General features: G+C 41.4%; 1 protein-coding gene across 21 annotated transcripts in view; it reads left to right on the top strand.

Annotated features, from left to right (window-relative positions):
* The window catches only part of CHID1 (chitinase domain containing 1), a 142,350-nt gene that overhangs the window by 54,653 nt on the left and 65,616 nt on the right, over positions 1 to 22,081 (top strand). The window contains exons 12-13 of one of the 21 annotated variants that reach the window (XM_081011359.1): positions 2,871 to 2,963; positions 7,479 to 7,667. The exons of 18 other annotated variants lie outside the window; for them this stretch is intronic. In XM_081011359.1, the coding sequence (XP_080867485.1) occupies positions 2,871 to 2,913 (43 nt within the window). In that variant the 3' untranslated portion in view covers positions 2,914 to 2,963; positions 7,479 to 7,667. Of the gene's footprint in view, positions 1 to 2,870; positions 2,964 to 7,478; positions 7,668 to 22,081 lie in introns of those variants that run through there. 2 more of the 21 variants (XM_081011357.1, XM_081011360.1) reach the window with 2 other exon arrangements.

Genomic DNA, 22,081 nt, shown 5'->3' on the forward strand with positions numbered 1-22,081 from the left:
TTTAGAATATTTTCAGCTACTCTTCATTGCAGTTTAGATACCAGGGTGTGTTAAAATAGTACTGGAGTCAATTCTACAACAGTAAGCTTATTCCAAACAAAACAAAACACCACTATATCAACTAACACTCTAGGTCTTTACTTTGCTGGAATAGGCCTTAAAGCATTACGTAGGGTGTTGCCCAACTTAGATTCTCACCTGGAGTTAGATAATTCAGTGAATATTGGCACTTAATGGAACTGAAAGTCATAACACAAATATGGGGAGAAGTTAGTCAAGAATGGAGAAAAGTGCCTGGAACAACAAATTTGGGGTTGGGGTTGCTGTTACACCCTACACTCCCCACTTTATATGCAAACACAGCAAACAAATGGAAATAATGAGTTTTCTTCCTATCTGGTCCCTCCTTTTTAACCCCATGCCTCTTTGGCACATTTTCCCACCCAGGGGCTCTGCACATTCTACCTGTCTCCACTCTGGTCCATACCTTTTCTGTCTACTCCTGCTCTGCCCCCTCTCCTTCAGCTACCTTGCCTACTGGGCTTTCTGTTTCTTAACCTTCTCTCTAGGCCCACGTTCTAGCCCCTAACACAGCTATGTTCAATGTGTATGTCTTTATTCTCTTGCCTGATGTGCATAATTATGGCAAGTGCAAGACTGTATAGAATTAGTTTGGAATTAAGATCTGGCAATGGGCTAAAGGGTAAACAACCTTGTCACTGAGTCCTGGACTGGCCTTGTAATAATATGGTCATAATGCTGTGGAATTCTTCAGCCTTTCCTTCTCTTAGCACGGGAGCAACTTTAATAATATGGAAAGTTATTTCTGCAGCAGATGAAATGAAGCTCTAATTGTGGACATTTCCAGCTGAATATTCAGCACATGGATAGCATACCTTCTTATTAAATTCATGCACTAGACAATAATTTATTATGTGTCAGCTTTGGGAATTGTAGCCCTTTTAATAGCAGCCCAGATACACAGTAACACTCTTGAGCTTAAATATGTCCTTTGCGCTTCTGAATACTTCTACTGGGATTGCCAACATAGTGGCCGTCACACATGGTCTTTCAGAGGCCTTCCATGGCACCTACCAGGTTCCTTTGTCCCTTCTCCTCACTGAGGAGACCACATAACAACGGTCCTGAACGACCTACATTGGCTCCCGGTACGTTTTCAAGCACAATTCAAAGTGTTGGTGCTGATCTTTAAAGCCTTAAACAGCTTCGGCCCAGTATACCTGAAGGAGCGTCTCCACCTCCATCGTTCAGCCCAAACACTGAGGTCCAGCTCCGAAGGCCTTCTGGCGGTTCCCTCACTGCGCGAAGTGAGGTTGCAGAGAACCAGGCAAAGGGCCTTCTCAGTGGTGGCGCCTGCCCTGTGGAACGCCCTCCCATCAGATGTCAAGGAAATAAACAACTATCTGACTTTTAGAAGACATCTGAAGGCAACCCTGTTTAGGGAAGTTTTTAAGGATTGATGTTTATCGTGTTTTTAATATTCTGTTGGGAGCCACCCAGAGTAGCTGGGGAGCCCCGGCCAGATGGGTGGGGTATAAATCATCATCATATTCACCCCCACCCTGAAGGTCGGCTTGAAATAAGCATTTGGTTGTAGCCAGTGGAATGGGTCGTGGTGTGTGCTTGGCTGCGGTTTGTGTGTGTGGTGCTCACAACAGTCTCTCTGGTTTGCATATATTCCTGGGCCCAAAAAGGTTGGCAGTCCCTAGTTGCTAGTGCCTTGCCTGCCCTATCTACCACATAGCAAAAATGCCTTTAATTTGAGCAATATTGTGATCAGGCATTTTCTGAAATACTTTGAAAGGCTGGATAAAGTGCTCAGTCACACACATGTATTTTGTGCCTAGTGTGGAAATTTATTGAGCTATGTGATAAAACATTTTTGGTGAGAAAGCCATTTCCAGCTGCCAGGGTATACACACTCAAAGGGGTGTGTTCCTGCCTTTCCACCTTAATTCCATTTCCCTCTCCTTCCTAACTGCAGAATCTGCAAGTCATTTTTTTTTTTTAGGTTTGTCTGAAGTCCTCCAGTTAAATATAACAAAGCGTAACTATTTGCCCTATGAAACTAAGAGAGAAGCACATCAAACGTTTCATAGATTAACTTCAGTGAAAGTGCAAATGTAATAGCTCCTTTTGTGTCAATGAGGACATATTGAAATATCTTCAAAACTGACTCTAAAATCAGGCTGTGTGCCCTTAACGTCTTTAAAAGAATCTTGAGTGGGTCTTTTATGTCGGTTTACACACTAAAGAAGGTTTGATATAATAAATTGTAAGTTGAAAAATTGAAGAGATTTGACATTGAATTGTGCTGTTCAAAGACAAAGGAAGATTCTTTGCAAACTATGTAAGGATGCAGAATTCCCCTGAGAGCTTTATTGGCCTCCTGCCATGCTGTAAATAGTGGGTAATAAAAAGTGATACTTAGAAAGGCTAGAGGTGAGAGCTTCCCTGCAAATTATGGTAATGAAGAATGTCAAAGGTATGGCTGCAAGTGACCTTAGTGGGGCGGAGAACAGGACCCCCCAATATTTGGGGTGGTGATGAGCGGATGTACCAATAAAATTATTAGGTGTGGCTTGCTTACAGCAATGGCTTGTTTACAGCAACATATCTGTGGGGAGATATGGATGTGTTCCCAAGGTCATAACCGCAACAGGGATACAAAGGTAATGTAATATATTGATTGAAATGAAGCCCAGCCAGATGGGCGGGGTATAAATAATAAATTATTATTATTATTATTATTATTATTATTATTATTATGTAATTATGTAATGTATTACCGTATATTGACTGGTGTCAAAATAGAGTTAAATTACATAATACTTTTCTTTTCATCTTAGAATAAGGAGATACAGCTTGTTTCCTAGGAGTAAGCCCCACTGAACTCATTGGGAGTTAGTGTTGGATCGTTATGCTTAGGATTGTGCTAACAGGTGAGGCTTAGTGAAAGCAGCTGGCTGGGCAGAGTGGTCCATTTGCATATTCACACCGATTGGTTGCTTTCAGCCTTATGCAGTGAATGAAGTCATTGAATAATGCTGTTGGGGATATTTTTGCTAGCTGCATCTTATTCAAAATCAGAAGACATTTGGCACCACAACTAGCAATTTTGGCAAACAAGATGAAGATAGAGAAATTTGTATGGTTGATGAAATAGATGATAGAGGGCAGGGACTCTTGACACCACCACTGTAGAACAGCAGGTGCACAATCATTCATGAGTCTTCCCAGGTTTTGTCAATCACTTCTACAGAGAGCAGATATTGGTAACACTTGTAATATCCACATACTTACACTTTCTGAGAGGATGTTGTTGCTGCATCTATTGCCCTTGCCTCTTGTGTACAACTTGGTATACAGGCAAGGGCTCTTAAATATGCCTACCCCATGTGAATAGCAAGGGAGACTTTGCCAGAGACTTAACCATTTGGCTGCATATTGGCAGGCACAACACTGCAGCTGAGTTCATAGAGAATTCTAAGAACATACAAAAAGCCCTGCTGGATCAGGCCACAAGGGCATCTCCTCCAGCTTCATGTTCTCATGGTGGTTCACCAGATATCTGTGGGAAGCCCACAAGCAGGAGATGAATGCAGCAGGAGATGAATGCAGCCGTTCCCTTACCACTTGTGTCTCCCAACAAATGGTATGTTACCTTTGATCCTGGAGGTAGGTAGCATGCAGCCATCATGAGCAGTAGCTATGGATATTGACCAGGTTCGGTCACGATGTTTATAATGTTCTTACTAACCATAGTTTAACTAAATCACAGTTCCTTGTGCTTGGATGTCATCGGAAACTGATTTGTTGTTTGTTAAAGCAGAAGCTTCCAATCTCCTCCTTGTGGCTGTGAAAGAACTGAAAAAGGGAGAGGGAATGAGTTTGTGAGACTCACTTCAGTTCATCCATATATTGGATGAACTGTGGGCTCCTGTTGCCTCCGAGCTGTGCCACAGTCCTTTTACAGGGAGCATTGAAATGGCACATTTACAGTTGTTGGGCTGAATATGTATCATTAGTTGGGAAATGCTGTACAGTGGTGCCTCGCAAGACGAAATTAATCCGTTCCGCGAGTCTCTTCGTCTTGCGGTTTTTCCGTCTTGCGAAGCACGGCTATTAGTGGCTTAGCGGCTATTAGCGGCTTAGCGGCTATTAACGGCTTAGCGGCTTTAAGAAAAAGGAAACAAACTTGCAAGAACTCGCAAGACGTTTCGTCTTGCGAAGCAAGCCCATAGGGAAATTCGTCTTGCAGAACGACTCAAAAAATGCAAAACCCTTTCGTCTAGCGAGTTTTTCGTCTTGCGAGGCATTCGTCTTGCGGGGCACCACTGTACTGAATTTTTTTGGTGTGTTTCCTTAAAATGAGATAAGACATTTCCTCTTTTGACATATAGCCGATGGGTGTTGTGCTTTATAATCAATGGGCTAGTCAACTGCGATGCTTTGCTTGTCTTTAATATGCTTAGTGAGGTGCAATTGAATGAAGTGAAAAACATCCTCTCTCCTGTAAATTTTATTAGGTTTCATAATTGCCAAACCCAATAGATAGCACTGCATATTGGGGTTAATAAAGGTCCATAGAAACAGATGTTCTTTGGTCATTTAGTCCTTTTATTTTCTAAAACTTAATTAACTGAAAATGAGAAAAGCCCTGTAATTGCCAAAGCTTGCATTTGCAGTAACTTTGGCTTACACTTTGTAGCTTATGCCTCCTGTACAGTCTTAACTGTGGGTAAATCCATGCTTCTGGTAACTGGAGCTTCAATCAGAAATACAGAATAGCTTCTAAGGACTTGTTCACACTAGGCATGCATATCACTTGATTTCTCAACAAATGACTGTGGCTGACTGTGTGAACTGACTTCTTGGGCAAAGCATTGTATTTGAGTTTTGTGAGGTAATATCAAAGTTCTGCCTGCCTATGATAGCTCATCCATGTGTGCAAGCCATTATTCTATCACACTTGATGTTGCAGTCTCTGACTATGTTTCGATCATATCTTGGCTCAGTTAGCTGATTCTCACATACAGTCACCTTGTTCCTCCCTTATACAAACTGGAAAACAAGCCAGGAAGGATTCAGTTAATCACAGTTCTGTAGTTCTATTGCAACAGGAAACAATAGTTTCCTTAAAAGCCCAGATATGAAAGCATGTTTTAAATTGGCTTAATTAATACCATTGCTTTTTCAGAAGCTATTAACCACAGTTTCCTGCTTCAGAATTAGCTAAACATTTCCTGACTTCTTTCTGCAAAGGAAATAATGAAGCAGGTAAAAGAGTCTGGCTTCATCTGGATGCAATCATTATACAAACTGTCATAGGTGAGCAAGCCCTAAAAGATGGAATAAATATTTTCCAAATTTTCTACAGTAAGTTGTTTCATGCACAGAAAGAGTTCTGCTTGTGCAGTGGGATTTCCCACTGGATGGTTGGCACGCATCTGTCTCTGGAAACAATGGATGTGTGTGCCTTCAGGGGTGAAGTCAAACTGTTAGAGAGTTAAAGTGCCTGCTGTGGCTGTAGAGACTGATACAGGAGAAACATGTTTTGTTGCAGCAGGGGCAGATGAAGGTGTCCGGTTGTGCTGTTTCAGGTGTACCATGGCATTTATTTCCCCCCCATGCCCATACCTTACTTAGCACCACATTGACATCCACCCATACTTAATGCCCTTGCTTTGCTCCTTTTGTGTCTTGGGGACATATAAAAGATCAGTAAGAAACTAGCAGACATAATATATAGCATTTGTTGTTCAGTTAATAGTTCACCTTCATTGGATGTTTGGGAGGTTAAGGAAGACATTTGAGGATATCTTTTATTTTTTGCTATTTCCTCTGCATAAAGTTCAGAGGACACAGCTTGCCTAAACAGTTACCTTTAAAACTTGAAAGTTTTAGCCAAATGGAGACCCTGCTGGGTGTGAGTCTGTAAATGCTCCTTTATTTGTTATGTCTGACATTTGAGAATTCCTTCTGCATCTGCTTGCAAGTTAGTTTAGTTTCCTGGATGCTGCTGCAGGCTACAGAGTTTGTGATCTACACACACACACACACACACACACACACACACACGGCACTTCCTCTCCCCCTTTAACTGTAGGGTGAAATTTAGATTCTCTTGGCCTTTAGCATTTGCTTGCTACCTGATTCAGCATCTTGGGCTTCTGTCACTTTTGCATGATTGCTTGATCACACAAGTTTTTGTTCCATTTCTGCACCTTCACTAATTATCTTTTCTAGTAAGTGATTGCTCAATCTGTCCACATTTAATTGCCACATTGACAGGCCTAATTGTAATAAAAAACAAGACTTACGAGGCTTATAGGCACTGAAAGCTAAGCACATTAACTTAGTTTCACATTAAAGTTATAATTGGAAATCCTTAAGTCAGAAGAATTTATAATATATCTGAATTGTCTTAACATTTATTAATGCTTGTCCATTTGAGCGCAACTGATCATCTTAAACCAGAGGCTGTAATACCAGCACAAACCCACACTTATAATCATCCTAAGGGGTCTGTTTCCTCCCCTTTTCCTTGAGCGGTGCCACAAGCTGCTTTTCATGCAAGAAGGATAGGAGGTGTGGTACAGTGGCTTTAGGGGACAAAAGAGAATTAAGGTGCGCTGCATAAGTATCTTCTCCATCCTGTTACTCTGGATTGTGGCCATTGTTTGCTTGTAGGTCTGAGTGTGCCATTGTTTTTTGAAGTTAACGTTTTATTGTTTTATTTTTTATTTTTTTCTTAATTTTTCTTAAGTACAAATTAGAAAACATACATATTTACTACAAAAGAAAAAGAAAATACATATAACCAAGGAAAAGAATTAGAGAAGACTTTGTCTCTTTTCATGCTATTCACAATAAAGGAGTGAAATGAAAGGTAAGATATCAGGGGGGAAAAAGAACAAAGAAAAAATAAAGAAGTAAAAGAAAAGGATCATAGGTGAAAATTTTTAAAAGTAGATAAGTATTCACTATACATAGCCGTTTCCCATCTATATTTATATTCAACTGTATAATTTCATCTTGTCCCTATCTACCTCAAAAGGACGTTTTGTTTTTTTGGGGGGGTGTTAACATTTTAATCCCAAAGCTATCCTAAGCTACCAGGACATAATTTCTCAAGTTTTCTTTAAGGAGGCATTGCTGTTAAGCCATTTTAAAGCATTTTTTTTAAAAAAAGTTTGTAAACCTGACCTTTTAGGTTACATACATTATTTTTATGAGCAATCTGATGGCTTGTGGTCTCCTGCTGCAACTTTCCACCCTTGTGCTAGAGAAGTTCCTTGCTTTTGTGCGTGTGCACATGACGTGTCTGAACTTTCAAAGAAGTGTGTTCACTTTTTGTTGCTGGTTCCCACCAGCAGAGATACTGTGAGGTGAACATGAATGCTTAAAGATTTTCTTTCTTGTTATCCTGTCTCCTGTCTAATCTTTACTTCCAGTCAATAGCGCCAGTAATTAGCTGTGTAGTATCAGTGGGAGCAAAACCTCTTCAGACCAGCTACAAGGCAAGGTGGAGCGAAAGAACCAAGATCAGACATTCCTAATCGTGAGCAGGAGCAACAAAGGCATATTACAAATTCTAAACATGGATCTTTTGGTATTTTGTCTCCTTTTGCTGAAACGGACAGAACATTATTTTTTTTTTTTAAATGATATTTATTAAAGTTACAAAAAATAGAAGAAATACAAAATACAGGAAAAAAAAGTAAATTTTTTAAAAATATAACAAAAAAATAAAAAATAAAAAAGAAACATACAAAATAAAACAGTTAAAAAGACATTAATTTTCCAAACCTATCTTCTCTAGACTTATTTCCCCGGACCTCCTCATACCTCCCTTTTTTGTATTCCAGTTCAGTTTATTAGTTCAGCAAATCCTTACCATTAAACTTTTGCCCAATTGTAAGCCTTTTTTCATATCTCTTAAAGCATTACAGCTAAAAAGCTCTTAGTTTCTATCCAACATCCTTCTAAGATTCCTTAATTTTACAATATTTCTGTAAATAGTCTTTAAATTTCTTCCAGTCTTCTTTCACCGACTCTTCTCGCTGGTCTCGGATTCTGCCAGTCATTTCCGCCAGTTCCATGTAGTCAATCACCTTCATCTGCCATTCTTCCAGAGTGGGTAGATCTTGTGTCTTCCAATACTTTGCAATGAGTATTCTTGCTGCTGTTGTAGCATACATAAAAAAGGTTCTATCCTTCTTTGGCACCAATTGGCCGACAATGCCCAGAAGAAAGGCCTCTGGTTTCTTCTGAAATGGACAGAACATTAAATGTGACTTGTACAACATGCTGTGCTTTAAGTTGACTTGGTTCTCCGGCATTTTATGTTTGTTTATTTCACTTGTAATTTGCTTTCTCCCCTTGAAAACTGAAATGTCAGAATGAACTTACTATGCACATTCAGGTAAAATATGCCTCAGTTTCAAATTAAAAATGGGTCTGATAGACCACTCATTGTACATATGGGGGAACTGAAAGCACTTAGTGATGTTAGTTTGGTCAAAACTTCCATTTCTTGGTGGCCCTAAATGAGCCATTAGAAGCTGTCAGAACCAGACATAAAGAAAAGAAGAAACATTATTTTAAAAAATTGTTGTTGTTGTTAAAGAAGATTTCTAGCTCGTGGTCTCAGTCAATGTGTTACGAAAAAGAAAATGTTTTTGATAAGTAAGCAAGCCAGACTTTTGTATATTTGTGGTGGTCAGACTGATATTGTAGATTTTGAAAATGCTCTGGAATGACAGAGTTAACAGCAACCTATGTATTTTAGAGTTGATGGTGCATTAACTCATCTGACATCTTGCAGAAGTATCCATAACTCTAAAAACCTGGTTTCTGCTGGAATGGGTCAAAGCTTTGTAAGTGAAAGGCATTTTGAAATAAAATATATTGCAGTGAAGCAAAGGATGAGGCACACCAAGCTTTCAAGTAAAGTAATATTTATGGAGAATTGTGTCTCTTTTGACTTGAGATGGAGGCCTTCAGAATGGAGAAATGCCTGCAGACTCCCGCAATGCTCAGTGTACACACATATATGGTTGTGTTTTATGGAATAGAAATCTTTTGAAATGTTTCCTCGTGTAGTACACTCCCTAGAAGTGATGAAAGTGTAAAGAATCTGAAGATGAATGTTGAGGGAATAGAGGATCTGTTTTAAAGAGTGGAAAGTGAGCTGCAAAGACTGGATGAGGGCCAGCCCAAGACATTTAGGAGTCTTGAAGCAAAGAAGAAAATGGCTGTACCTCATTCTGTGTGCAGAAGGGGCTGGATTGATAATTGAACCTTTCTTCAACACTGGCAATGGGGTGCCTTCCTCTACTACCTTAGGTGTGTATAATATGTCTAGCACACACAGCTCTGTTCTCCAGAGAGACAGGCCAGGAAGCTTAAGAGGAATGAGTGCTCCTGGTGGTGGGAAGGCTGCCGCTGCTGCCTGAGGAGATTGCCTCACTCTCCCTAATGATTAGCGATGGCTGGCCCTGCTTATTGCACTGCAAGGAACTAAAGCTGATGGCAGCTGGATATTGGGCACTTTTCTTTTTGGGCACATCTTGCTGCTGTATTACATCCAAGTGGAGAAAGCAGCTGGCATAGTTTCCTTCGCCTGCATAGGTGGTTCAATGACCATTAGACATAGTTGCAGGCCCAGAAATGATGAGCCCATGGGATATATGGGATTTAGATTGAGCACTGGGTTAGAGATGGTAGAGTGAAATGTGATGACAAACAGGGATCCTTAGGAAGAAAGAATTTATACAGGCTGGAGGCAGAAGAACTGGAAAGGTTTTGAAAGATGTTTCAGAGACACCTGTTTGCAGTTTTGTATTGTGTGCATTAGGGGGTTGCTTGTTTGTTCCTGGAGGTGATCAGGGTTAGTTGCAGAATAATCACTTCAGGGGCCACCTTTTGTTTGTGGATACCAGTGTGGTAGAATTCAGTGTTGTCAACTTTTGTTTGAATTCGCCACTCCCCATGTTCAGTGAATGCAGAACTTCATAAATAATAGCTGTTGGACTCAAATTCACTCTCTTGAAGGATGCATTTCAGAACTATGTGTAGGCATTTTGTGTTTTCTGGATCAGCATCACACCAGACCGAAAAGTGTCCATATATTACTTCTGTTACTAGAAAAGCACTTCTGGGGCTTAAAGCAGCCTCCCCCAGTCTTGTGTCCTTAGATGTTGTTGAACAGTCCATGACCATTGGCAATGCTTGTTGGGAATGATGCAGGGTTGTAGTCCATTAATATGTGGGTATACAAGGAGGTGGAAGGCTGCCCAATGTATTCTGCTCCACAGTACTGAAATAGTTTTCCATAGACCATTGTTGAATTTTGGAAATCGATGAACCAAGTTGACTTGCCTTTTCTCAAAACAGTAATAGCACAAAAATCAGTTTTGGCTTTTGACCTCCACATTTGTGTGATCTCCATCTTGATGGGGAAAATGAAGTACTTTTTTCAGTTTTAAGGTACTGAAATGCAGTTACGTCAAGGAAATGTATTTATAACTTGATCTGAGAATTCAGATCAAAGGTTTTAAGAAAAATGTTCCAAGTCCTTGAATAAAAGAACTGAACATGTGCTTCATACGCCCAACACATTGCAAAGTGACAACTTCATATTAATTTCGACTGTGCTCCAGTGAGGGAGGCAGCCATAATAATACTGCAGTTATAAAAACCATTTTCATTACTTTGGGAGGGTTTACCCTTCAGATACAGCGTCAGTGGGAGGAGAGGAACCATTGCTTTAAAATTTTGGGTGGCTTCTGTGGGTGTAATTTCCTTCAGCAGAAGCAATTGTGAAAAACTTTATAGACTATTTTATCCCTCATAGCTGTTACAATCACATCTCCCTTTCATGACAGACTGCATAAGACTGTAAAAAGACATGACATTTTAAGGATAAATATTTTTACTTCCTCAACAGATCAAATTTTGTTCTCAGTTATGCCTTCATCTCTTAAAGAGTTGGTTTCTTTTGTTTTTGTAAAATATGCCTACTTTTTGTGATGATTTGAGAAAACTTCTCAGCTTTTAGTGAGTGTGTGCTCTACTACATAACATACCTTCCAGTGAAAATAACTCCTATGATTATGTGGAGGAAGTGAAATACTGTAGGAACTGGTTTGACTAGCAAAATGCTAGTCCAAACCTAAGTTCTCCTAGACAAGCCATAACCTCTAGGGCAAACTTTGGTTACAGCTCATGGTTAGTGTGGAGAGAGTTGGTACCCCTCTTCACACATTTGCCCTAAATGTGGTTTGGCTTAGTGTCCTATTCAAACCAGGCCATGGTTGAATAAGGACAGGTTTTATTCTTATTGACTCCCAAATTGCAGCATTTTATTTTGTTCCGTAGAATTCAGTGGGAGCCATTCTGGTGTGTTTTTGTGAAAGAGAGAGAGGGTCTGGCTTTGTATTAACTTTTAGGATGAGTCAGTGCATGCATAATGCTGAGATTCCACTCTCAGGCCCCCTGAACTGTACATTTAAAGCAGTGTCACCATAAGAACAGAAGAAGAGCCTGCTAGATTAGGCCAATGGCCCCATCTAGTACAGCATCCTGTTTCCAAAGTGGCCACTGCTTCAGACTGTCATGGCTTCCCCCAAAGAACCCTGGGAACTGCAGTTTGTTAAGGGTACTGATAATTGTTAAGAGATCCCTGTTGTCCTCAAAGTGTGGCAGTTCCCAGGGTTCCCTGAGAAGAGGGATTGACTGTTTAAACCACTGAGAATTGTAGCTTATTGTTTATAGTTTAGCACATTTGCAGAAGTATTTGCAATGTGTGGCGCTCTGTAATCCATAGGTAGGTCGTGTATATTCTTCCTCTACTCCCTCAACCCTTTTATAATATTTGGCAATACCAAGCACGTTTTGAAATAACCAATTTATTTTAAAATCTGTGCTTTGTTGTTGTGCTATGCTGTCTAGGGAGCTGGTGGTGGAGCAGTGAACGTTCTGCGCTTCTTCACTAGTGCCAGCCTCTTAGTAAACTATTTCACCCACATTCTCTGATCTTTTCCAGAGGACTGTTGCATTCTCTTTTATTCTATGTATTTCCCTACCAATATAGTTTAAATAGACTATTAAATCAATATGTCTTGGAGGAAGGAGCAATCCTCTCAAATTAGATCATTTACTGCAGGAAGACTAGTTTTATCAGACTCTTTCCCCCTGTAAATTAGTCCTAGAATACATGAGATTAGGCAGCTGATTGATTGATTGCTATAGCTGAACAGAGGAACACTCTGCTTTAAATGGAAAATCTGCTTCACTCCTTATACTCCACTGTTTCTGAAGCTATTGTAAAATATAAATGATTTGTAACTCTTATGTTTTATACAGTCTAATGGCATCAGTATGTTACGATGGTTTTAACCATAAATCAACATAACCATGTTGGGTGTAATAACCACGTAAGGGTGTAATGGAGAACTGTGCCATGCAAATACCCAGTTCACACATGACAGTAAGCAATAAACAATTTGTGTCCACCCCTCTTCTCCATGTGTTAGTGAAAATAGCTTATCAAAATTGTGTGACATTAGGGGGGGAAATGCTTTCAAAAAAATTATGTATCTGGAGAATGTCACACTAAAATGCTGATCTATTTTGTGAGGGTTTTTTTTTTAAAAAAATTGCAAACTGCTGTGGAAATGTGAAAAATTTAACTTAAGATTGAGAAAAAATGGAAGATTTGGGCCACTTTAGCACCATACATTTAAAGCAGTATGATGCCACATTAAACAGTTATAGCTTCTGTCAAAGAATTCTGGGAGCAGTAGTTTGCTAAGAATTGTTAGGAGACCCCTATTCACCTTACAGAGCTACAGTCCCTAGTTTCCTGTGAAGGGGGCTTGATTGTTAAACTGGGCATCATAACTCTGTGAGGGAAATAGGGGTGGCCTATGAACTCTCAGCACGCTTAACAAAATACAGATTCCGGGATTCCTTGGGTATGCTAGGACTTTTTAAAGTAGTATAATAGTGCTTCCCCTTCATGGATCACTGCCTTGCCATGGTGAAGGGGCTTGAATAACTCAGAGAAGCTATGAGCTATGCCATGCAGGGCCACCCAAGATGGACAGGTCATAGTGGAGAGTTTTGACCAAACATGATCCACCTGGAGCAGGAACCGGCAAGCCACTCCAGTATCCCTGCCAAGAAAACTCCATGGACAAAAGCAACAGGCATATAAAAGTTATGACGCTGGAAGATGAGCCCCTCAGGTCGGAAGGCGTCCAACATGCTACTGAGGAAGAGCAGAGGACAAGTAGATCCAGAGCTGATGAAGCGGCTGGGCCAAAGCCGAAAGGACGCTCAGTTGTGGATATGCCTGGAAGCGAAAGGAAAGTCCAGTTCTGTAAAGAAAAATATTGCATAGGAACCTGGAATGTAAGAACCATGAACCTGGGTAAGTTGGATGTGGTCAAAAATGAGATGGCAAGAATAAATATTGACATCCTGGGCATCAGTGAACTAAAATGGACGGGAATGGGCGAATTCAGTTCGGATGACCATCATATCTACTACTGTGGGCAAGAATCCCGTAAAACAAATGGAGTGGCCCTCATAGTCAACAAAAGAGTGGCAAAAGCTGTACTGGGATGCAATCTCAAAAATGATAGAATGATCTCGATACGAATCCAAGGCAGACCTTTTAACATCACAGTAATCCAAGTTGATGCACCAACCACTGGTGCTGAAGAAACTGAAATTGACCAATTGCAGAATTCATCATGCGAAAGGCTGGGCTGGATGAATCCCAAGCCGGAATTAAGATCGCTGGAAGAAATATCAACAACCTCAGATATGCAGATGACACAACCTTGATGGCAAAAAGTGAGGAAGAATTAAAGAACCTGTTAATGAGGGTGAAAGAGGAGAGCGCAAAATATGGTCTGAAGCTCAACATCAAAAAAACGAAGATCATGGCCACTGGTCCCATCATCTCCTGGCAAATAGAAGGGGAAGAAATGGAGGCAGTGAGAGATCTTACTTTTTTGGGCTCCATGATCACTGCAGATGGTGACAGCAGTCACGAAATTAAAAGACGCCTGCTCCTTGGGAGAAAGGCGATGGCAAACCTAGACAGCATCTTAAAAAGCAGAGACATCACCTTGCCAACAAAGGTCCGTATAGTTAAAGCCATGGTTTTCCCAGTAGAGATGTATGGAAGTGAGAGCTGGACCATCAAGAAGGCTGATCGCCGAAGAATTGATGCTTTTGAATTATGGTGCTGGAGGAGACTCTTGAGAGTCCCATGGACTGCAAGAAGATCAAACCTATCCATTCTTAAGGAAATCAGCCCTGAGTGCTCACTGGAAGGACAGATGGTGAAGCTGAGGCTCCAATACTTTGGCCACCTCATGAGAAGAGAAGACTCCCTGGAAAAGACCCTGATGTTGGGAAAGATGGAGGGCATAAGGAGAAGGGGACGACAGAGGACAAGATGTTTGGACAGTGTTCTCGAAGCTACAAACATGAGCCTGACTAAACTGCGGGAGGCAGTGGAAGACAGTAATGCCTGGCATGCTCTGGTCCATGGGGTCACGAAGAGTCGGACACGACTAAACGACTAAACAACAACAACAACATAATAGTGCTTTAAATGTATGGTGTGATTGTGGCCTTAGAGAGGAATAGAAATTGACAGATTCACCTTTCACTGTTCTTGCCTTGCCTTGCCTGGTTCACATGTACCGTAATACTAAGTCAGTACTCTAATTTATTTCCTCCCTGCTTACTGTTATGCGTAAACTGTGCCAGTAACTGTCTTTAACTTAACTCGAAGTTCACAGGCGGTCCTTCTAACTAACAGCCAGCTGGGGGAGGGGCCCCACCCATTTGCCATCTCACACAGAGCCCCTCTTTTCTTTGTTTCCCTTAATGGTCCATCACCCTGGCTAGGCGACCACCTCAACAGGAAGCTAGTCTGAGTTATTCTTTAGTACTTGCTGGATCCAGGGTTTAGAAGGGTCTCGGCATACAGGTATATTGTGCGACTGAAGCAGATAGAGTCTTGGAGAACAGCAAACTTCCAGAATATTTCCGCATATAAGCTGTATGTTACTTTGCGCTTTAGTCTGAAATTCCTCATCAGGATTGGTAGCCAAAAATCACCCCCAGCTATTCCCAAACCTATTAGCTTTGGAGAAAAATGTTGATCTTGGGAGAATACTTCAATTTTAAAAGAGCAATATGCTTTCTGCTTGAACTCATACCAAACATTAGGAAAGTGTTTTAGCAAATTACAGTTCACCACTAACGACAGGCTTGGGAGAGGAGGTTGCTGTTGCACAGATGCTGTTGCCTTTTAACATGGCATCTTGTTTATTAACTGGGAAAATGCTGCCTATTGAGAGAGGATGGAAAAAGTTCCAAGAGCTCCCATATGAGAGGCGAACTGCATTATACACATAAGAGCTCCAGTGCCATTTAAGAAAGGAAAACGCCTTCAGGTGATTAAATTTGAAGTGAAGGAGTTGAGTGTATGCCGGGGGGGGGGGCGCTTTTAACCCTTTCTGTGCATTGCTTTGCTGTAAATCATTCTTTGATCCCAATAACTTTTCTCCCATGTGAATTTCCATGAGCATGCAACATATAGGCAGCATGTAGGCAGCATTCAAATAGCTTCTGGAATTTATGAAACAATGTAGAGCCCAAGCTGATCCAAATACTGGTTCCACTTCTTCCAAGTCATTCATTCATATAAGGATTGCTCAAATTCTTACAAACCTTCTGGGGTTTTTTCTAGTCTCATGTACTTAGCTTAGCATATAAACGTGTTTATAAGTGGTCCATGTTTCACAAGCATATAGTAAGGTTGGTAGTACAATAGCTTTGTAAACAAGCATTTTGGTTTCCCTGCGAATGTCCTGGTCCTCAAACACGCTGCACTTCAATTGGGAGAAAGCCGCACTTGCAGAGCTCAGGCAATGCTGGATTTTGGCATCAATGTTGGCCCTTGTGGAAAGATAACTGCCTAGGTAGGAGAAGTGATTGACATTTTCCAATGTTACACCATTGAGTTGGATTTGTGGTGCTGCAGAGGGGTTATTTTGTACTTCTTGGTGCAGCACTTTGGTTTTTTGGATGTTGAGTGATAGGCCAAACTTTTTGTAAGCGTCTGCAAAGATATTTAGGATGGTTTGGAGGTCATCCTCTGAGTGTGCACACACTACGTTGTCATCAGCATACTGAAGCTCTATGACGGAAGTTACAGTAACCTTACTCTTTGCTTTCATCCTGCTCAGATTGAAGAGCTTTCCATCTGTTCGATATATGATTTCTACTCCGGTGGAGTGTTTCCCTTTGACAAAGTGTAGGATCATGGCAATGAAAATAATGAATAGAGCAATAACACAACCCTGTTTTAACACCTGATCCCACTGTGAATGGTTCACTTTGAGAGCCATTGTTATATGTGATTGTTGCTGTTGTATTATCATGGAGGAGCCAAATGATGTTTACAAATTTATCTGCGCAGCCAATTTTCAGAAGGACAGTCCACAGGGCATTACGATTTACAGTGTCAAAAGCCTTAGTCAGGTCAATAAACGCCATATACAGGGGTTGGTTTTGCTCTCTGCATTTTTCTTGAAGCTGTTGAGCGGTGAAAATCGTGTCCACTGTCCCCCTAGAAAGCTGAAAACCATTTTGGGATTCAGGAAGGATCACCCTCGGATATTGTTAAGAGACGGTTTGCTAAGATCCTTGCAAGAATTTTGCTGGCCACAGCTAATAGATGCCTCAACAGTTTCCACAATCAGTTCTGTCACCTTTTTAAAAGAGATTGGTAATTTTGACATCCCTAAAGTCGGCTGGGATCTCTTCTCTTTCCCAGATTTTTTCGATGAGCTTGTGAAGTTGTTGTGTAAGTTCAATTCTGCCCACTTTGAAGATTTTGGCAGGTATCCCATCAGGTCCACTGGCTTTGTTGTTTTTCATTTGGTTAACAGCTGTACACAACACTCCCAGAAAGATTCCACCAACGGTGTCTCCAAAATTTTTTACACATCACTTGGGAAGACAGGCGAACTAATATCAGTGTACTGGAAGAAGCAAAGATCACTAGTGTTGAAGCAATGATTCTTCAACATCAACTTCGTTGGACTGGTCATGTGCGGATACCTGATGATCGTCTTCCAAAGCAACTACTCTATTCCGAACTTAAAAATGGAAAGCGTAATGCTAGTGGTCAACAAAAGAGCTATAAAAATGCTGTCTCAAGGCAAATCTAAAAAAATGTAGTATAAACACTGACAACTGGGAAACACTGCCCTGTGAGTGCTCCACGTGAAGAACAGGCTTTACCAAAGGTGTCCTGGGCTTTGAAGACACTCAAACTCAGGACGCAAGGAAGAAATGTGCTAAGAGGAAGGCACGCTTGGCAAATCCACACCGTGATCAACTCCCACCCAGAAACCAATGTCCCCACTGTGGAAGGACATGTGGATCCAGAATTGGCCTCCGCAGTCACTTATGGACTGATGGTTAAAACCATGTTTATGGAAGACAATCTTCCTCGGCTACAAGTGATCGCCAAAGAAGAAGAAGAATAAACATGTCAAAGCGATAAATAACTACCTGACATTTAGAAGGCATCTTAAGGCAGCCCTGTTCAGGGAAGCTTTTAATCTGTGATATTTTACTGTATTTTTTGTTTCTATGGAAGCCGCCCAGAGTGGCTGGGGAAACCCAGCCAGATGGTCGGGGTACAAATAATAAATAATAATAATTATTATTATTATGTGTAATTCCTGGCTTAGACTTTTGCAATGAGCATATTTTTACCATATCAGGCCCCTTCCACATTATACATTAAAAGCACTATGCCACCACTTTTAACAGCTGCAGCTTTCCCCTAATAATCATGGGAGCTGCAGTTTCAGGGTGCTGAGATTGTTTTAGGAAACCCGTATTCCCACCCACCCACAGAACTACAATACCCAGAGTTCTCTGGGAAGAGGGATGGGTTGTTTGTTAAACCATTCGGGGAATTGTAGCTCTGCGAGGGGAATAGGGGTCTCCTGATGACTCTCAGCACCTTTAACAAACTGCAGTTCCCAGGATTCTATGGGGGAAGCCATGACTGTTTAAACGCTGCTTTAAATGCATAGCACAGATGGGGGCCATCAGAGATAGGGAACGTAGTCTTCTAAATGAGGTTGGACTGCAACTCCCATCAGCTCCATCCAGCATGGATATTGGTCAGAAATGACAGGAGTTGTAGTCCAGCAAGTCGCCCATCTCTGCACTACAAACAAATGCACCACAGTTGCCACTAGTTGAGAGACTGTTCTTTTGATGCCACATAGTCCTATAGAATTGCTCATGCAATGAGGGGAAAAGCTGGGACCTCTCAATAGCTGACTCCTTCTGCTCTGCCACCCTCTAGATGTTTGATGGGGAAAATCTGCAGTGCAGAGCCTGCTGCACTTGTAGATGTCCCCCATGCAACAAAGTTCAGAATTTGGGGGATCTTCTGTCATGGAGAATATCATCAATAAGTAAAAGAGTACAAACCATCCTAAACTTTTACAGTAGCTATTTTAAGATCCTAGAGATCTTGGATCTTGAAGGGTAAGCATTCATTTCTTTAACTGCCATAGATGATTATTAACAAGAGATAATGAAGTTGGGGGATGGAGCAGAGGAAATTCAGTTTCCAGCAGAAGGTTAGTCTGTTACTTGTAACTGATCAAGATACTGATCCCACCAGATGTATATTTTTAAAAAAAGAAAATATACAAATTGTATTGCATTCAGATAATTAAAATGTCATAACAGTTTTCACATTCCGTTGCTTAATTAAGAGCAATAAAGATCATGCTAAATCTGAATGAATCAGTAATTTCCTCACTAATCACACAAATGCCAATGTCAGCATCATAATGGGATGCACAAATCTGGCAGTAATGAGGCTGCGGCTATTGGGGAAATTAATGTGAGTGTTCGCACAAATTGCACAGCAAGTTTTTTTCCAAGTTGTATTCAACTGCGTTTCCAAGCAGCAAATTTTAACAAACTACGTGCACCCAAGCATGGTTGTGATAGCCTAAGAAGTGTGTGTTGTATGTTTTAAGTTTAGACTTCTTTCCAGTGTGGTGAAAAAACAGGCATGTCTGCTCTACACTACACACTTTCTTCTTGTTTCTAGTTGATGTGATTTAGTTGAAGGATCATGCTACACTCCAAGCAATAGGTAAAGGTTAAGTTAAAGGACTCCTGGATGGTTAAATCCAGTCAAAGGCGACTGGGGTTGTGGCACTCATCTCGCTTTCAGGCCGAGGGAGCCAGTGTTTGTCCACAGACAGCTTTCTGGGTTTTGTGGCCACCATGACTAAACCGCTTCTGGCGCAACAGAACACCGTAACAGACACGGAAACACTGTTTACCTTCCTGCCACAGCAGTACCTATTTAACTACTTGCACTGGTGTGCTTTTGAACTGCTAGGTTGGCAGGAGCTGGGACAGAGCAACAGGAGCTCACTCCACTGTGGGGATTCGAACTGCCGACCTTCCTGTTGGCAAGCCCAAGAGGTTCAGTGGTTTAGACCACAGTGCCACCCAGCAATAGGGCTAGTAATACTGACATCTGTTACGGTGTTTGTGATTCATTGTATTTACAGGTCACTCAGTGAATTAAGTAGAACTGCTAAGGGTCTAAAGCAGGCTCAGACAACTTGTGACCCACTAACTAACAAACAAGCCATGTATGGAAGCCTGTCAGGGACATAATAAACCAGTTGTTTTGCTACCTGCCCATGACTTACCAAATGGGAAATTGCCAAAGCCTAGCAAGCAACCATTGGAGGCCCTGCTAAGCTGAACTGAAGGCTGTACACTGCCCAGGGGGCTCCCAAATGATGCGTCACAACCTTTACCTAATTTCAGAGGTGGCCAAGGATTGTCCTTGCCTGCCAGTCCCATTCCATCTCCCCCACTTCTCACTCGTTGCCTACTTCAGAATTGTTTTTGCAACTGCAGATGCATCATTAGCACTGTCACACACACACACACACACACACACACACACACACCCCCGCCCTGCTCTGACTTTCTCAGGATGATGTGTCTCACAAAGAAGTCTGCACCTCCATCACTTGGTTGTGACAGCTAAAAAAACTTTAACTTTTGTACTGGCACAGGCTCTGTAATAGGATCTGAGTGCCAATCTGCATGTGACCACCATGTACGTGTCATGAGTTAATAACACCAGAATGAATTATGTCCTAGCAGTACAGTTTTATCTGAGTAAGCTACACCATCATTATTATACTTTAGGAACATATTAAACTCAAGTGACTTACCATTTAGATGTGACCCAGAAATCCCAGAGGGAGTGGATAGTGGCAGACAAAGGCTCAAAGATTCCTTGGGCTAACGTGCAGTTTTGAAGGAAGAGGAGAAGGCGGGTTGGCTGGCAAGGAGTGCTTTACATTGGAGCGCCCTGGGGTGAAGAAAAGATGTGAGTGAAACACAGAGCTCTGAAAAGGTGGGTGGAAGTTAACAACTGGGTTATTCTTTATGACATAAGTGAGAAGAAGTTGACTTCTGGTGACCAGTCAGCTGATTCCCTAAATTCTTTCTGGCTTGCAAAGCTGTAAAATAGGAAAACGAGAGCTTGCACTCTCCTGTTCATCTAAACAGAGAACAAAAAGGACTCTTTTTAAGGAGAACTGAATCCAGACATGTGTTTTGTGCCACGATTCCATATGGAATGTTACCTCTCATTTGCATTACAGGAGCCATCAACTGTTTAGCTGTTGTTCATAGGCTTCCACGTATAGGTAATATGGGAATGTTAGTGTGGAAAGTCCATGTTTGGTGGGTGGTGGCAGAGTATCAAGGAATGATGTGGGCATGTGCTGTGTTAGCTTTGGTCTCTGCAGTTATCCTGCTTTTGACTCTGCTGCTGTGTGTCCATTGGCTCTTGGCCAATATAATAGGATTAGGCTGCTGAATAGTCTATTTCCTCCGTTTTTACATTCTGCAATGGTTCCTCTCCAGGAACCAGGTTGGTGATTTGAATGTTTCTTGTGCAGTAACTTGCTGCTAGCTATGATTGCTCTAAGCGGGCATTTATAGACTGAAGAGTTCACTGCTGGGATATTTTTCTCACTTATGCAGAGTTGATATCTTCAATCCACCCTCCACTACTTCTTAGCATAAATTTACAGTTTTCAGTACAATAGAATTGTATCCAATAATACAGTTTCATATGGTTCTCAACTTATTTTCATAAGCCCCCCTCCCCCCGCCAACTGCTGATCTCCTGTTGAGGGGATTTATATGAGAAAAATGTATTATGCAAGTCCTATAAGGTGTGCTTTGGGTTATATCACTTTCCTGTCTCTCCTATCACTGGGCTTTTCCAGGCTGTCACTATTTTCAAGTGGGATTCAGTCACATACCAGCAAATTCAGGATGTGCAGTTACAGCTGATTGAGAGGTCTTCCTCAACAAATGCTCTCCCCCCCAAAGTTCTGGTGTTTTGTGATAAGGCAAGTGCCGGGGAAAATGCACTGTTGGGGAGTGGGGGAGAGCACTTGCTTTGACACAGCAGTGTGGGGGAGAGCACTTGCTTTGACACAGCAGTGATCTCAGCGCAGACAAATCACAATGAATGTTCATTAAATAGCTAATGTAGTCTTATCTCACTTCAAGCAATTCGGGATGAATGCTCCATTAACGGATCATCTGAAAGTGCCCAGTGTCACTGTCCTTCTTCCCTCATCCTCTACCTGCATGCATCAAAAGAGCACACAACTTGGTGCTATAGAAATTCTAACAACCAAGTTGGCATGGAAGAAACAAATATTCGTATGAAAGAATTCATCAGCATTTAAAGAGAGCAATCTTTAAATATCACACACCTGAAGGCATTTTAATACAGATTAACCTTCCACTCAATTAGTTCCACTCTCACTCATTTAATGGTTTAGCTAAAATTCCCTGGTATCTAGGTGTATTGTGCATCGATGCCATGCATTGGGCTTGCAGTTGCAAATCTTGGCCTAGGCCCCCG

Source organism: Podarcis pityusensis, assembly GCF_964106645.2.
Source record: "Podarcis pityusensis genome assembly, chromosome: 1".
Classification (NCBI taxonomy): Eukaryota; Metazoa; Chordata; class Lepidosauria; order Squamata; family Lacertidae; genus Podarcis; species Podarcis pityusensis.